Source organism: Mixophyes fleayi, chromosome 9, assembly GCF_038048845.1.
Source record: "Mixophyes fleayi isolate aMixFle1 chromosome 9, aMixFle1.hap1, whole genome shotgun sequence".
In the NCBI taxonomy this organism is placed as follows: domain Eukaryota; kingdom Metazoa; phylum Chordata; class Amphibia; order Anura; family Limnodynastidae; genus Mixophyes; species Mixophyes fleayi.
The window spans coordinates 119,170,747-119,187,383 of NC_134410.1; the positions used below are offsets into that span (position 1 = coordinate 119,170,747).

The 16,637-nt window shown below is 44.2% G+C and overlaps 1 protein-coding gene across 2 annotated transcripts in view; it reads right to left on the reverse strand.

Annotated features, from left to right (window-relative positions):
- Positions 1 to 308: 308 nt before the first annotated feature.
- The window catches only part of SETX (senataxin), a 34,655-nt gene continuing 18,326 nt past the window's right edge, over positions 309 to 16,637 (reverse strand). For both annotated transcript variants that reach the window (XM_075185284.1, XM_075185285.1), the window contains exons 10-25: positions 14,607 to 14,715; positions 11,786 to 11,965; positions 11,470 to 11,696; positions 10,652 to 10,819; positions 9,401 to 9,557; positions 8,558 to 8,659; positions 7,427 to 7,533; positions 5,801 to 5,872; positions 4,923 to 5,072; positions 4,728 to 4,835; positions 4,459 to 4,631; positions 4,284 to 4,376; positions 3,135 to 3,290; positions 2,789 to 2,887; positions 1,808 to 1,895; positions 309 to 1,531 (exon numbers count right to left, since the gene is read on the reverse strand). In XM_075185284.1, the coding sequence (XP_075041385.1) occupies positions 923 to 1,531; positions 1,808 to 1,895; positions 2,789 to 2,887; positions 3,135 to 3,290; positions 4,284 to 4,376; positions 4,459 to 4,631; positions 4,728 to 4,835; positions 4,923 to 5,072; positions 5,801 to 5,872; positions 7,427 to 7,533; positions 8,558 to 8,659; positions 9,401 to 9,557; positions 10,652 to 10,819; positions 11,470 to 11,696; positions 11,786 to 11,965; positions 14,607 to 14,715 (2,598 nt within the window). In that variant the 3' untranslated portion in view covers positions 309 to 922. The remainder of the gene's footprint in view (positions 1,532 to 1,807; positions 1,896 to 2,788; positions 2,888 to 3,134; positions 3,291 to 4,283; positions 4,377 to 4,458; positions 4,632 to 4,727; positions 4,836 to 4,922; positions 5,073 to 5,800; positions 5,873 to 7,426; positions 7,534 to 8,557; positions 8,660 to 9,400; positions 9,558 to 10,651; positions 10,820 to 11,469; positions 11,697 to 11,785; positions 11,966 to 14,606; positions 14,716 to 16,637) is intronic.

A 16,637-nucleotide genomic window follows, 5' to 3' on the forward strand; every position in this document is an offset into this window, starting at 1 on the left:
TCTCTTTAATATAGAACAAAATGGCTTCCCCCCGGGCGAATGGACATTAGCTGAGTTTTAATAAATAATGAGATTTCAACCACAAATTTCATGTGGTCCAGCCAACAGGGGACTGTCCTTGTTCAAATGAATAATGTAAATATCCAGAAAATATGCAGATGTCCACTGAGCAGAAGAATTCTAAAATTCTACTGAACATTTAAAAATACACCTAAAGGGATATTCTATTAACAAGGCAAATCTCACCGCACTATAAGAAGAAATAAAATCAAACTTGGTACAAAATTAACCACATCAAAAGACCGTCCTTCATAAAAAGGATCAGGATTCAGAATTTATTTTCTCTTGTAGAAATGGCACGGATATTAGTGGAAACTCGCATCTTAGAGGGATTGCTGAAACTTGTATACTTCCAAGTCTCCATTTTATCTCTCCCTAAAACAATCGGCTTCAAGCTTTGAAGCAGCAGAATAGACTATTTATAAAAGCCTGAAACTCAAAAGTACAAAGAGGGCGTTCACCTTGCAAACATGACGTCAGCACCCGAGTGGCTTCTGCCATGTGATACAAAAAGGAAAAAAAGGAAATGTACAGGTAATTACAGGGCAAAAAACATGAAACGAGCTTCAAGTGATCATAAAACTATTTTCTCTAATAAAATAAGCGCTCTTCAAACTGATCTCGGTACAACTATGTTACATTTTACATACATTTATTGTACAAAGATCCCATTAACCTGTTTGCTGAAGGGTAGAAATCCATGAACTCATTACTCTAGGGGGCTCTTGCATAGTAAGTATCGGAACTGTACAAGGAAGTGTTAGTATTTATGTATAGAGGATGCTCACTGAGGTCCTTTGGGACAATTAAAAAAAACAGTGCATGTCCGCAGGACTGTACTAGGACTGTGTTCAGGATATTCCTACTGAGACACTTTTCTTTTTTTCGCCTCGTGGTTCGATTCATAGGAGGCTCTGCGCTCTCGATAATCCTGATCCCTGGAGTAGAGGTGACCTTCTCCCTGTGCACTGCGGGACCATGGATCTCTAGACGACTGCTGTGAAGGTGGTCTGACTCCAGCTACTGGAGATGAATGGAGGTGCTGATGGGGGCGACTTTGGGAATGGTTTGTAGCCGACGGCTGCGGCAGGCCAAACGTTGGCGCACTGGCATCCCTCGTGGCTTCCTGCCGGCGTGCCAATCTAGGATCCTGAAGTTTTCCTCTTGCTATCTGTGTAGAGCTGCTTGGTTGGTTCCTAATGTCCACTGCCGGGTGAGCCACAATTCGTGGAGGCGCTGGGATTGCTGCCGGCCTAGGTATATTATTTAATTCTCTGGTATGCGCCACTGTTTGACGTGTATGGGAGAAATGGTCTATAGGTCGTACTACTGGCTGACTGGGGGGATTAAAATGAGTCCTTGGCAGTTTTAGGATCCTGTTAACATCTCTCTGATAATGATCCTCCTTTGTCTTGATGATGGCCCCCCTCTTTTGTGCATCCTGGATCAAGTGGTTCCAGTCTTTATTCTCCTACAACCAAACACCAAGTGTATTAGTGTACATATATAGTACATTTTAGATATTTATTGAAAAATCTGATAAAACAAGTCATCTCTTCCACCATGTCTCCAACCCAAGTCACACTATATGTGTTAATTACTGCAGCTACATAATTATTTCACCAATTGCATTATTCCAGCTTACATTTAGAATGTCTACAGCAGAAATTAAGCACACTAGGAACACAGTCATCATATCACAAGTTATTCACAATTAATGTCACAGCAAATTCGTTATAATACTCACACATAGAGTTCGCAGGCTCCCCAAGATAAAAAGGCTAAACTTGGCTCGCGTAATAGTCACGTTCAAACGCTGCCGACTGGCCAAAAATCTGAACACATAAAACAGAGAAAAGAGGAACAGTGAGAGGTAAAGTGACAATTATTCTCTTCAGTAAATGGATAAATTTTAGAAATCAAACAAGAGCTATTTATAACGACGTACGTTCCCACCAAGCGTCACTGTACCAAGGATCTCAAGCTTTAGACCCCAACTCTTGAATGATCCATTCCCCTATATTCTCTGGGCAGATATTCTGAAGGTGATTGGAGTCTGGCTGGCTAGACAGAGTCACCTGATTGGACTGGTGTCAAAGTTCAGCCTATAGGGAGTCGATAACCACGCTTATTTGTCCAATCACGCGAATCAGTCTAGGAACGGATGTTACCCACTCCTCAATTAACAATGGGAGGTAGAGAGAGAGTAAATGAAAGGTCAAACATCACAGCTCCAGCCAAGCTGTGAGACAGACGATGTCCCATTGTGATCGGAAGAGAAAAACAATGAAGTCAAAAATCGCTAATAGAGAACATTAGTATACCAAACCCAGTATAGGCTAAAGCTTAGCGACTGTTGCTATTAACATTTATTTATATAGCGCCAGCAAATTTTGTAGCCCTTTATAATTGGGAACAAAACAATAGTAATACGAGATTGGGTATTAGAGGTAAGAGGGCCCTGCTCTCAAGCTTACAATCTATAGGACAATGGGAGTTTGAGGCAAAGTGCTACATATTGCATACTGGTCCAGCCAGATTGCAAAGGTAGAAAGCGCTATGAAGAATAAGAACACATGCAAGTCCTATGTGAACTATGGTAATAGTAGGTGGTAACAGAGTACCCCTAGGAAGGTCGAGGGGGTGTTAGAAGAAGCTCAGCCTCTGTCGCTAGATGTTTAATAGACAGACAATGTTCTAAATGAAGACATTTTCCTCCACTACTGACCCGATACAGCCTTGGATACAGTTGGCGCGAACACACGTCACAATGATGCAGTCTTTCTGTCGCCCTTGGAAGCCATCAACCGTATCTACTTCACTTGACCTGGAAGAAAACAGAGTAATTAGGTGGGTAATTTGTTTTCTATCACTAAACATCTCTACTAAAATTATTCCATTAGTTATAGAACATCCCTGTGGCCATCTTTTAAACGGTCATAGCACAAGCTTTTTTAAAAAACATATATCTCTAGACTACTGATCCAGCTGGCTGGGTGAGTAGGCAGCAGTAGCTTCCTATAAATTATCTGATTTTTCAGTTTAATGCGCCTTTAAACATTTACTTTACGCACCTCGTCTCATTTCCGAAAAGTTTCCTGAGCTCATCGATGATCAACATCTTCTGGGCCCTGTAAGGGGTGATGATCCCAATATTTTTTATTTTCTTGCTTTTAATTAATTTTATCAGAGCCACCACCATTTTGATCTCCTGCGGGTTGGAAAACGACCTGTACAAAGCAAATAAAAGTGGACAGAGCAGAGTGATAGAAGAGTGAATACAACGCTCAGGTTACCCTTTGCTAGATACAACGCAGGCAGCCGTTTCATGGACTGAACCAATATCCACGAGAAACCAGCCTATCAATTCACTAGGAACGTCACTGAAGCGTGAGCTCTAAAGGTTCAAAATGGCTGCGTCTGGGGCATGGCGGCAAATGACATATTTTAATAGGTCTTTATTACCAGATTTTATTTCCACATTCGATGCCATCAATGTGGAGGACTAAAAGTTACCGAAATTTATCAGCGACGAGCAGAGTCGGTAAACATGTTTTTAGGACAAATTGTGACAAATCCCTCTAAACTCACTTTTTTCTTACCCTCTTCTCCACGATGCTGCAGCTCCGCCTCCCAGACTCTGATAGGCTGGGAGCTTGGCGCGGTGACGTCATCACTGCGCGCCGCATTCCTAGTGTATTAGTGACCGGGAGCTGCAGCATCGCAGAGGAGAAGGAAGGTAAGTTAATTAGCTCTTTTTTCTTTTTTTTTTGAGGGGGAGAGGGAGAGCCTAGGGGACCTTAACTGTGGAGGGGGGAGGGGGGTAGAGGGAGAAGGAGACCTCAACTGTGCTTACGGGGAGAGGAAAGGGGGACATTAACTGTGATGAGAAGGGGACCTCAACTGTGCTTGCGGGGAGGGGTAAGGGGAACATTAACTGTGCTTGCGGGGAGGGGAGGGGGGGACATTATTCACTGTGATGAGGGAGTCGGGGGAATGTACTGTAATGAGGGATAGGGGGCGCATCTATGGCGAAGAGGGAGAGGGGCACATGTATGGGGAGGAGGGGAGGGGGGGGGGGGGGGCACGCCAGATTAATTAGTACTGGGCACCACAGTTTCTGATGGCAGCCCTGATTGGTGGCTCTGGGTGGAATAGGGTGTAACTAAAAACTAGATCACATTGTGAGTTTTGAGATTTGTATTTATTTTGGTGGTACTTACTCTCTCTCTTTCTTCTCAAAACCGTCTGCCACGTCAAACACAATGTACGGTTGGAAAGGCCAGACTGAAGAAAACCTATCTTCTTCGGTTTGCCTGCCGAGATGAAGAAAATGTACACACACGGCTCTTCTCCCAATCCTCCCCAATTTTCCTATCTGGGAAACGTCTTACGTACCGGTCTGTTTTCAGAGCACGTTTGTAGAAGTAATTTGATGGAAAGAGCCAGATGTCGGGGTGCATCCGGTACTGCACGGTCAGCTGCAGAACTGGGGAAATGGAACCCGTGACTTCCAAGTTCTGGCACAGCCGGGACATCAGAGACTGTCCGTAACCCAGCTCCTCCGCTTTCTGAAGGGCAGTTTTGGACCAAAATTACAATCAAGATAAACTGCAAAACTACAAGCTGTAACCTACGTAGTCTATGGAGTAGAGACGGATTCTTACCATGGAGATAACGGTGGGTGGAAGTTGCTCGGGATCTCCGACCAACACAAGTTTTGAACATCGATGGAGGAGTGGGATAAGGGTCTCCACTTCACACGACTGCCCGGCCTGAGGAAGAATTACGCAGGCATCTAGGTATTGTCTCTACAGGACTGGTAAAATCATGGATTGACAGAATGAGCCAAGATGACTGACCTCGTCCACAATGACGCAGCTGAAGGGTTCCTGGCCCAGCTGCCTGAAGGCAGATTCCAGCAGAAACCCCCCACTGGTGCTCAGCGTGCAGCAGATGACGTGGGACTCCAGGATGACGCTCCGCTGGACTTCCTGAGGCCGCCTGCGCAGCTTGAAATGGAAGAGGTTAGAAAACCATCAGAGACTGCAAATAAGCACTAGTTGTCCTAAGCATCAGATTGCAGATATACAATGATATTTTACCACTGTCCGGGATAGAGACCCTAAGTACCATTTAAGTAAAAGCAGAGAAATCATACTGAGAGCCGCTTTATTGTAAAGTGTATTGGTTGGATAGGTGCAATACTTAATCGCTGCCTACAGGTGGTGCAATTTGAGCCGTTTACGCATTTTAGCACAGGTCAGCAAAATGTTCAAACCTGTTCCGCGGACTATTCGCCGTGTTCCACAATTGTCCACAAAATTTTGCACGTTTCAGTGGTGGAATCTGGTCTTAAGCGGCACCAGTCCTACCATCGGCATATCACTGTCCCAGCTCTATTCAGACACTATTTGTAAATTTGTTTTTAGCGGAAATTACACAGTGCGGAATGGCAAAGCAAGAGCAGAACTCAAAAACTATCAATGGAAATCTGCGCCTCTGTAGCCATTAGCTAAATTCTCTCCATGGGTGCTATTAGCACGCTCTGAACCATCACTGAATAAAGGTCTCTGCATGTCACTACTGCGTGACTTCTAGCGTTATAAGAAGTGCAAGCCTTTAAAACCTGAACGCAGGCCGACCAATAACAAACGTGAAAACAGAGGTACACATCCCAACAATGGACTTTGACATTTCCGATTGTGTGTTCCCAGGACTGGGATTATCAGCTGCCTACCTCCTTCAGAGAATTAGCCATGAGTTGCCTTTCTTTCGACAGTTGGGCAATTTTCTGATCCAACTCTTCGCACTGTCAGAAAAACATGTAGAGACATCGTACTTTAAAAGACCCCCATAACATTCACAGGAAGAAAGACCTTTTGTCAATTGGATCAACATTTATGAGAATGCAACTCGTAACTTCTCTAGGAGCCAGTGAACTACTTGCACCCCATGAATTCACTAGGAGTCAATCACTGTGACACTTCGTCACCATTACTTATGGTCCACATCTCCCTAGTGAGGTGAAAGTCTGAATTTTACTGAATGTCAGTGAAATATGTGTGTAACTGCCTCTTTATCTTTAGAAGCTGAAGAAACTTTTCAGAGTTTTATAAAGAGTTCTAAAGAAATTTAGAAGTAAACATGGAACACTCCAAATTTAGTCCGGATGTTACCCCTAACTGTCCGAAATGCAATTCGGTCAATGCTAATTTTTGGCACCTTCTATGGGAATGTCCATTTATACAAATCTTCTGGCGCAGGATCAGGCAATGTATTCAGGTTACTGGAATTGAAGTGTCTCTTCGTGCACCGGCCACTTGTCTCTTTGGGCTCCGTTTGAAGGGTAAAGTTAATAAACTGACAAAAATGTACATTTCACAGTTATTGATGTTGGCTAAGGCCTGTATAGCGAGGCTGTGGTTGGCCCCGACGAGTCCCACGGTTAAAAATTGGAAGGCACTGGTTAATACCACCATAAGGCACGAGAGATTTGCTTTTACTAGCAGACAGGCTCTGAAGAAATTTCAGAATATATGGTACAGATGGTTAGAATCTCCATTCTATCCTGTGTCATCTAGTTAAGATGCTCCGAGTACTTAAATGTATGGCTCCCGCAGTTCTTATAATAAATATCTGAGTCCATATGTGTAACATACCTATGTATGAGCATTTACGATGTATGATCCTGACTGAGTATAGCACATATACTGTTATTATGCTTTACTGAAATCTTGTAAATTGCGTCATCTAATTCCGATATGTATGCGATTGTTTTTCTTTTCTTTTTGTTGTTTGGTATTTTTGTATCTTGAAAAAATTCCAATAAAAATACTGAATTTAAAAAAAAACAACAAAAAAACAAAACAAAACATGGAACACTCAACTTTTCAGAATAAAAATCAGGGTGATGTCCAAAACTGTTACAATCCGATATATAAAAGGCTATGAAATATGTAATTTACATTTTATTTTATAAGTGTATATCCTTCTTCCTCTTGCCTAACAAGATGCTGATTAAAAAAATAAACATGAAAATATTAGAAGCAAAACTATTGCATAGTGCTTAAAAGTGGTGTTACAGCAGCACCTACAGGCAAAACCAGGCTACTGCAAGCTCTGATATTAAAACAGAATAAAAAAAAAACCTTTATTCTCTACCTTCCCATGAAAAACAGAAAACAATCCCATGACACAATGGCTGCCTTCAGCGTGTGTAAACAGGAGCAGTTTAAAATATATTCTTCAATATGTTTGCGTTGGTAACTTTGCTAGCACAAGAATCATCCTTTAACAACCCCAATGGTGTGATTTTCTGGAGCACAATTTGCACAGCCAGGAAATAAATCCTTGCGTCACTCACTGTCTGCTTGTTGCATCGCTCCAAGGCCCTCTGGCGAGACAGTTCATCCAGCTGCCGGTCCAACGCCTCCTTCCGGCTGTGGATGCCATGATCCTGCTGGGCTCTGTCTGTAGAGAGAGGAAGGATCGTACATGACATGAGGACACAGCGCTGCCATGCTCAAGTGACATCTGTCTAGTGGGAGCCACCATCCTGTGGGCTAAACCAACATTCATGAGATGCCAGTCCATCGATCCCCTAGGAAGTAGGGACGTTATGGAGATATGAGAAACTGGCAGCTGTCACAGGGGAACAGGAAACTAGCTCCTAATCTGAGTGTGAATATTGGTTCAGACCAAAAATGGCTGCCTCCACTCTGTACACACAACAGGTGCACATTAAATGAAAAACAGACAAAAAACTAAATCATAAATTTGTTAACACTGATTGAAACAAATCCTTCGTACCCCAAAAAATGGTTTACTTAATTGCTCCTAGCACAGGGGGATGTACATGCTGTAGTTGTACCCCTCCGTGCAAGCTATGAGCAAATGTAATTGCCACCTCTGTTTGCCCCCCAATTAAATTATGTGATACCACACTTAATCCTTACCACTATTATCCCTAAGCCATGCCCCTGAGGTATACTAATGTGAGAGGATTCTCACATGTCACGAAGATTGACAGGTGCGTTCCAAGAGGAGATTATAAGAAAGAGAAGTCAAATAATGGCAACTGTACTAAAAGGGCTCTGCCAAGCAGACTAACAAGCATCATGCATTCATCCTTGAATATTTACAGAAGACAAAGTAACATTAGAGTGATAATCTGATTTTACCAATTCACCAAGAACCCAGTGATATGAATGAAGCACAAAATGACGAATATTCAAGGTATGGAAACCCACAATTTACATCATGGTGGTGGCCTAAGTTTTCCAGGAAGCTCCACGGACTCTTATGTGAACATTTTTGACTATATTTTACATTCAAATACACAGATTTAACAAACTTGACGCCCCTCTAATAGAAATACTCAGAGAACAGTTATGTAAAACATTCTTTAAAATGTGAATGCGACAGTTGTGTCTTTTACATTAATACCATTTGTATAGAATATACCCCAATGTTTACAACAGGCTGCATCACTCACTGATCTTGTAGTTCACTTGATGATCCAGACTAAACTTCACAACATCGGGAGATATGGTCTTCTCCGCTCCCAGGCGCACCAGGTTTATGTCTCCACAGTTCCCTGGAGAGATGAAGCAGAGAGATTCCGTACATATCCGTCAAAATACAACCAACTTGATTTATAATTCCATAAAAATCTCCCAAAAATATTTTTGTTGCAGGTAACAAGGGAACACAGAAACATATGATAAAATGTAAGTACAAAATTTTTTTTTTTATTTTTTTTTTGCCACATAGCAGAAAATCTGAATGCGGTTGGGGGACACAGACGTGGGTTAGGCTTCACCCATAGGAGGTAGGGGCCCTGGGGTGACAACAGACTCCTCTTACTCAATCAAAAACAAAAACTACAGAATCAATGAGACTGGCCATCAAGAGGAGGGAGAGTACCAGCCATTCAGCCTTTTTTGCCTAAGGCACTGTAGTGTCAAGAGGACCATTAATACAGCTTGGGTCCACAGTAGAGACTGAACCTTCCTGCCCATGGTGGCCAAAGCTACGAGGAGGGGGCAGAGGTGGGTGCGAGGGACTCCCACAACATAAGTCAATAGACTGAAGGAGTCAACAGATATCCCCTGTCACACTCTTGGGGACAGCTGGGGGAATCCTTTAAATCAGGCCTGTCCAACCTGCGTCCCTCCAGGTGTTGTGAAACTACAAGCCCCAGCATGCTTTGCCAGTAGACAACCAGTTGATAGCAGGAAGGGCATGCTGGGACTTGTAGTTTCACAACACCTGGAGAGCCGCAGCTCTGACAGGCCTGCTTTAAATGGTAAAAGAAAAAAAAATAGTAACCCCATACCCAGGGTATTATTTTTGTTGTAACATTTCTCCTTGAACTCCAATATGATCTTTTTCATCAGTTCATCGAGGGCGGCATTGGAAGGAGCACAGACGAGAACTCTGTTCCTCTTATTTTTGGCATTGAAGTTCTGATCTGGAACGTCGCTGCTCCTTTTCTGCAAAAAGACAAGACGTTATCACCGTGATCATTACAATGGTATTACTCCTTACCTCTGGAGCTTCCAACCACTAGACACAAACCAATCATCACCCAAGTATGTAAACCAATGGGTCACAATCTGCCCCCTCTACACACAACTTTTATACTTTTTATACACGTTCTTACAGCAGACATTAGTTTTATAAGGAGAACTGTTAGTTAGGTTAGGGGGGGAATACTATAGTAAAAGTTAGTAAAAACAGCGGAGATATTCTCTAGTTGTGCGCAGAGCACACGCCATGATTATGCAAGGGATGTAGTTTAGCCCAGAAGTCAGAAGATCCCAGGATAACATTGGAGAATCATTAGTTGAGTCTGGGAACTCCTAGTCACTGGGAGGTACAGAGCTCTCATACCATCCGCTCAGTGCCAGACTAAGTGTCCCAGAAACCTGGAGGTGAAAATGTGGGATGAGCCTATTGCAAGCGGAGTGCTGTTGGAAGGGGAGAGGCCAATTATGTGGCCTGTGGTCAGCATGAGATCTGGAGCTCTCAAGGACGTGTAAACATTGAATTAAAGGGATTAAAGTCGCTATTTCATGGTTTAGTTTTTCTCTGCTAAAACAACAACTTCTGTCTCCATCTCAGCGCCAAAGTGCATTCAGGGGGACGCAAATATGGCCGAATCTCACGCAGTGGGCGAGCCTGTAGGAAGCAGCGATGACATGACTGCAATAACTTGTTGGCTCTCACTGGTTAAATCTTACAGCCCCCTTTCATGTTTTTGCCAAGAATGGGAGATCAGCTGAACTGGAGGGGGTCTCCAGAGGAATGGCTATCTTGGTCGGCCTCTGGAAACCTTTCTCTGCTGGATGACATTAGCAGGAATCCCTCAAAAATCAAAGAAAAAACAAACAAACAAAAAATGGGAGGTACAGCTGCTTTTCAATAGAAGACACTTTATAAATATATACCCCTTCATATAGAACACTCAGAATTAAGTCTTATTAATTGTTAAACATTTATACAAAACTCCACAGAAATGCAATAGTGGGTAAAGGTACATGAGAGTGAGAGTGTTGTAAGCGGGGGCAGGGAGGGAGATCCATACCTCCATGAGAATCCTATACAACAGGCCAACTATGGTCCTGGATTTGCCAGTTCCCGGAGGCCCGTGTATCAGACATATCTTGGGCAAGCGAGGATGCTGTTTCACCATGGCATGCGCCTTCTCGATGGCAAATCTCTGGTCGTTGTTATAATCCTTCAAGCTGGGGAACTGAGAGGACACAGAAGAGGTGTTAAAGCAGCTTTATGGCTCTTCCACATGAAAGAAAAAAATTTGTATTGGGATCTAAACAGAAAATGCCACGAGTACACTGCCAGGCTTATACTGCAGCTAGGCTATGGAGGGAGGGGAAAGAGATGAGAGCCCATGCAGTCACCTGTTTGCACTTCTCATGGCCCATTCCTGAGTAATCTCAGCACCCAGAGAAGGGTAATTCCCTGCAGTCCTTTAAACACATTTTATAATTTCAAATACAGTCTTTAATATCATCATCACCATTTATTTATATAGCGCCACTAATTCCGCAGCGCTGCACAGAGAACTCACTCACATCAGTCCCTGCCCCATTGGGGCTTACAGTCTAAATTCCCTAACCCACATACAGACACACACACAGAGACTAGGGTCAATTTGATAGCAGCCAATTAACCTACCAGTATGTTTTTGGAGTGTGGGATGAAACCGGAGCACCCGGAGGAAACCCACGCAAACACGGGGAGAACATACAAACTCTGCAATACTCACCAGACAAACATGTGCTACAGCTGCACTTCAAAAATCAATTTATAATACTTTATTTGTTTCATAACCCAAATCCTTTACACGCAGTATGAACGAGAAGGTGCAACCACAGGACTTACCAAGCTGGGCTCGTTCTCCGTATCTCTAGGCAAGAAGTCTGTGGGTTTGGGGTAAATGATGGGTCTGAATAACGGATTCCGCTGCATTTGGAGCAAAGCTTTGAACTGCCTCTGTGTGGTTATCAGGCTGCCGATCACTGCACACTGCACCTGCTGGTTGCGGTACGCGGACAGGTTCCCGTAGGTGTGGATACACAGGTCACACATTGTGTACTGTTCCTTCTCCACTTGAAGTGGGGGGGAGACAAGGCAGTGAGATCAGGAAGCTGTAAAGGACATTCATACAGTAACTGGATACATCAGCATTTGCACTTACAGATCTCTGTCCGCTGTGAGCGTGTAAATCGAAAAACGTATCCCGTATGATAGACGTTTGGAACCGGAGATACCTTTTCTTCTCTGGGCAAGTTGCTGGGCGACTCTGGCGTGAGCAGGAACACTAAATCGTCTTCTTTTGGGTGACGCTGAAAGTTCAAATCTGCATCCCGAATCCACACTATAGGAGCAAATAGGATCACAAAATTGCCATACTGGCATCGTTAAACTCATCATTGTATACAATAGACCCAATTATTATTATTATTATTATCTTTGACTTATAAGGCGCCACAAAGGGTCTGCAGCGCCGTACATTACATACACAGAAAACAGAACCATGACACAACATAATACAAAAATATATACAAACACTGGTGACAGTGTAAAGCAAATCAGATTATTTCTGGGACAGATAGTGAAAGAGATGGTAGAAATCAGCGAGAAGAAGGCCGAAGCTTAAGAAGACAGGGAAAATTGGCCAAGAGGTACAGAGGGTGAAGGAACAGTAGAAGGAGCACACAAGGAAAGAGGGCCCTGCTCATGAGAGCTTACAACCTAAAGGGAAGGGGGAAACACATAAAGGGTGGTACTAACTGGGGGAGAGAGCCAGGACAAGGAAGTTAGGAGGAGGACTGATAGACTTGAATAAAGAAATGAGTCTTAAGGGCACGCTTGAAGCCTTTGAGAGTAGATGCTAACCTGATGGAACGTGGAAGATTGTTCCACAGCAGGGGAGCAGCCCGGTCAAAGTCCTGAAGACGAGAGTGAGAGGAGGAGGTGATCAGTGAAGTAGTGAGGCGGCGGTCAGAGGCAGAGCGTAGGGGGCAGGTAGGAGTGTAGGTAGAGATGAGATTGGAGATGTAGGGAGGGGAAGATTGACTAAGAGCTTTAAAAGGTGAGGGTGAGGAGTTTAAATTTAATTCTGTAGGGTATGAGGAGCCAATGTAGTGACTGTTGGAGGGAGACCGCAGAGATAGAGCGGCGGGAGAGAAAAATGAGGCGGGCAGCAGCATTGAGGAGAGACTTAAGAGGATCAAGGCGAGAATCAGGTAGGCCAGAGAGAAGGAGGTTACAGTAGTCAGGGCGAGAGATAATAAGCGAGTGAACAAGGGTTTTCGTGGCTTCCGTGGTGAGAAAGGGACGTATCTTAGATATTTTCTGAAGGTGGAAGTAGCAGGATTTTGAGAGGGACAGAATGTGAGGCTTGAATGAGAGGGAGGAATCAAGGATGACCCCAAGGCATCGGACTTGGGGGACAGAAACGAAGGTAGTGTTATTAACAAAAATAGAGAGGGGTGGGAGAGTCCTGGCAGGGGGGAAGACTATAAGCTCGGTCTTGGAAATATTGAGTTTAAGGAAGCGTTGGGACATCCAAGATGGGATGGCCGAGAGACAGGAGGAGACACGAGACAGAAGGGAAGGGGAGAGGTCAGGGGATGAAAGATAGATTTGGGTATCATCAGCATAGAGATGGTACTGGAGGCCAAAGGAGCGGATGAGGACACCAAGGGAGGAGGTGTAGAGGGAGAAAAGCAGGGGGCCAAGAACGGAGCCTTGAGGAACGCCAACGGGTAGGGGAAGAGGGGGTGATGTAGAATCATGAGTAGAGACTGAGAAGGAGCGGTTGGTGAGGTAAGAGGAAAACCAGGAGAGGACAGTGTTACATAGGCCTAAAGGTTTGAGAGTTTGCAAAAGGAGTGCGTGGTCTACGGTATCGAAGGCAGCAGAGAGGTCAAGAAGGATAAGAAGGGAGTAGTGTCTATTGGATTTAGCGAGGAGAAGGTCATTAGTGACCTTAGTGAGGGCAGTTTCAGTGGAGTGGAGGGGGCGAAAACCAGATTGGAGCGGGTCAAGGAGTGAGTGAGAGGAAAGAAAGGAGGTGAGACAGTTGTAAACAACCCGTTCAAGGAGTTTGGAGGCAAAAGGAAGAAGCGAAATAGGGCGGTAATTAGAGAGAGAGGCGGGAATCAAGGGACGGTTTCTTGAGTATGGGGGAGACAAGAGCATGTTTAAAAGAGGAGGGGACGATTCCAGAGGAGAGGGAGAGGAGGTGTGCAAGGTGGGAGCAGGCTTCGAGAGAGAGGGAGCGGAGGAGGTGCGAGGGGATTGAGTCCTGTGTGCAAGTGGAGCGGGGAGAGGAAGAGAGAAGGGTATGGACTTCTTCTGCAGATACCGGAGTGAAGGAAGAGAAGGAGGGTGAGCTAGCTGGAGGGGAGAAAGGAGATAGCAGCACCAGCAGAGGAGGGTGAGAAGGGGGACAGAGTGGGCATGGAGGGGGGAGAGGGTGGGGTAAGAAGGGACTACTGGGAGATGTCATGACGTATAGACTCAGTCTTGGAGGTGAAGTGGGTAGCAAAGTCGACAGCAGAGAGCGTGGGGGGGGGGGGAGTGGGAGCATATTAGGCAAAGTGATAGAAAATGCCTGGGTGCGCCTTATGAGGAATTTCTTGGTGTTATTAAAACTCTCTCTACTGAGAAATTAATTAAGTTCTACTGTTATTTATGATTAATGGGATATGCAAAGGACTATGGTTTCAGCAGGCTGCTCTCCTACAATACCGGCCCTTGGCTTACATCCTGCTCAACCCCACTCTCCCTCTTTTTGTAGCCGCCCTATGCAAATTCTGCAAGTTGTGCAGTAGGCAGAGCTAACGGCAGTTTCCTGAAAAGGGCGACCAGTCTACACCCCGAGGTCCGAAAATATTTAAGCACTTGTAGGTTTGTGTTATAATCACAGAAAAGGTCCCTGAACGCTGGAACCTCTCACATGGAATTCTCTACGTCAGGATTTATGGGTAGACATCACCAATGTAACTCACCTTGGAACTCTGCGCGGTTCAGCTGACTGTCAACACAGAAATTCTGCAAGTATAGCTTGTACAAATAGGTATGGAGCACCCGTTGCTTTACTGCCCATTCCTGTGCCAGCTGTTCAATGCAAACACAGATGAAAACATTATTATTTGCTTTACAAACAAAATCTTACAGGAAAGTTAGAGGAAAAAAAAAAGAAGCATAAAGTAAGAATGAAAACAATACATGTTTGTGAGCAGACTTCGTAAATGCAAACTATACAGCAGAGAATTATTTACCTTAACTTGTGGGTTGGGACCTTAAACAATAAAAATAAAGTCCCCTTCCCTTAAAAAGGATTGGAATTAAAAAAACAAAAATACAGTGAGCCTGTGTCCCTCAGTTCCCAATGTTAGACCATGTATCCTAAGCATACTCTGGGTCCCCAACACAAAACATCCCCTACCTACAGGACCACCTAAGGAGCAAACGTGACGAAGGTTCTACTGCTAGAACCTTCTACTGCAAACACAACTGACAAAGTCCTGGCTTCACTCTTTCCTTTTACTGAGTAGAACGTCCGGAGAGACAGATTCCATACAGAAACAACAAGTCCATGTTCAGGGACACCAGACTATTGCAGAATTCTTCTACTAAATCTTAGGAAATGTGCGTCTATGTCTCTGCAGGATTCCATGTAGAAGAGTCTTGCTGTAGTCTTGTTCCCTATTGGCTCCCTCTGCTACTTTATCCAGAAAGCGGTAGAGATTTCTTACAGTCAGCCACACAAGCACTTGCTGAACAGGGGACTTAATAACACAGTCCCTAACATTTCCTCCTGACTACCATGTGTAGCAGCGTTCCTCGCAGTGATTTTGGTATTCTGTCTCCACTGATGCACATTATTTTGCAGGTAGTTTTTCTAGTGAGCTTGTCTTGTATAAATATCAATATAAAGTTGTACCCTTAAAGGGCAACTGAAGCCACAATACAAACTAATCACACATGAAAACGCAGCTTGTAACCTTCACAGAGATATCTACAGTAAAAGTTTCTATACCATAAGTGAAATGCAGATATTTGGCATTATAATAAAATGTGTAATGCAGCCAACTACAAGCTTCTGAGGATAGCTGTTAATTCTGTCATTAGGCTTTAAGATAGAAAGTCCTTAAACATCCAAACACGTTACTTTTGAATGTTACAAACACTTTTACATAAAAGGAAACTTTCATTTTGGCTTTCATGATCCTTCAACAGACTTGTATTATAACAAAGTCTTGTGCACATGGAAGATCACAGACTCTGTCGAACTTCTGGATTAGGGTTATGAAATTCTTAATGTATACTGTATATTTGTGAATATGACCCTTTACTACACATAAATCATATGTTGGCTTTATTGGTTCTACAGTAGCGCAGTCCCTTATCTCTCAATCATCCTAGGGGGACACTGGAGTACCATGGGTATAGAGTGTGGTGAAACGGAGCTTGGGCACTTTCAAATTAACCAGCAAAAGCTCAAGCTTCTCCCTCTCTATACCCCCATTGGCTGCTAGCAAATCAAGAGGTGGTCAGAGCAGTTGACAGAGGGAGTGCAATCATGAACACCCAGGATGGATTTGCTCACTTTAGTGGAACATATCTGTGAGGCTTACATGTAATTAGCGAAAGCTACAATTGATGCTGGTCTCATGGAGTCCACATTATCTACCTCAGTGGTAGCCGCTTGCCAGGCAGTTTGGCTGCAGGCCTGGTAGGCGAACGCAGAGTCCAAAAAGACTCGAGTCCCTACCCTTCTCGGGATTGGGTTTGTTTCTGCCCGTAAATGTTCCCAGGCCTCTCGGCTCTACTTTTCACCTCCCAAGTAAGGCAAGGAGCCAGTCCTTCAGAGGTCAGACCTACACCTCTCGCAGGGGCAGTAGAAGGGCAGGCAGGCTTGGGCACCTAAATGTTCAACTCCTAAGCCATCAGCAAACAGTTGTCATGACGTGCAGTCTTCCCACCTGGGGTCTCAGTGGCGGAAGCCAGTTTGCTCAATTTTCGGGACAGGTGGT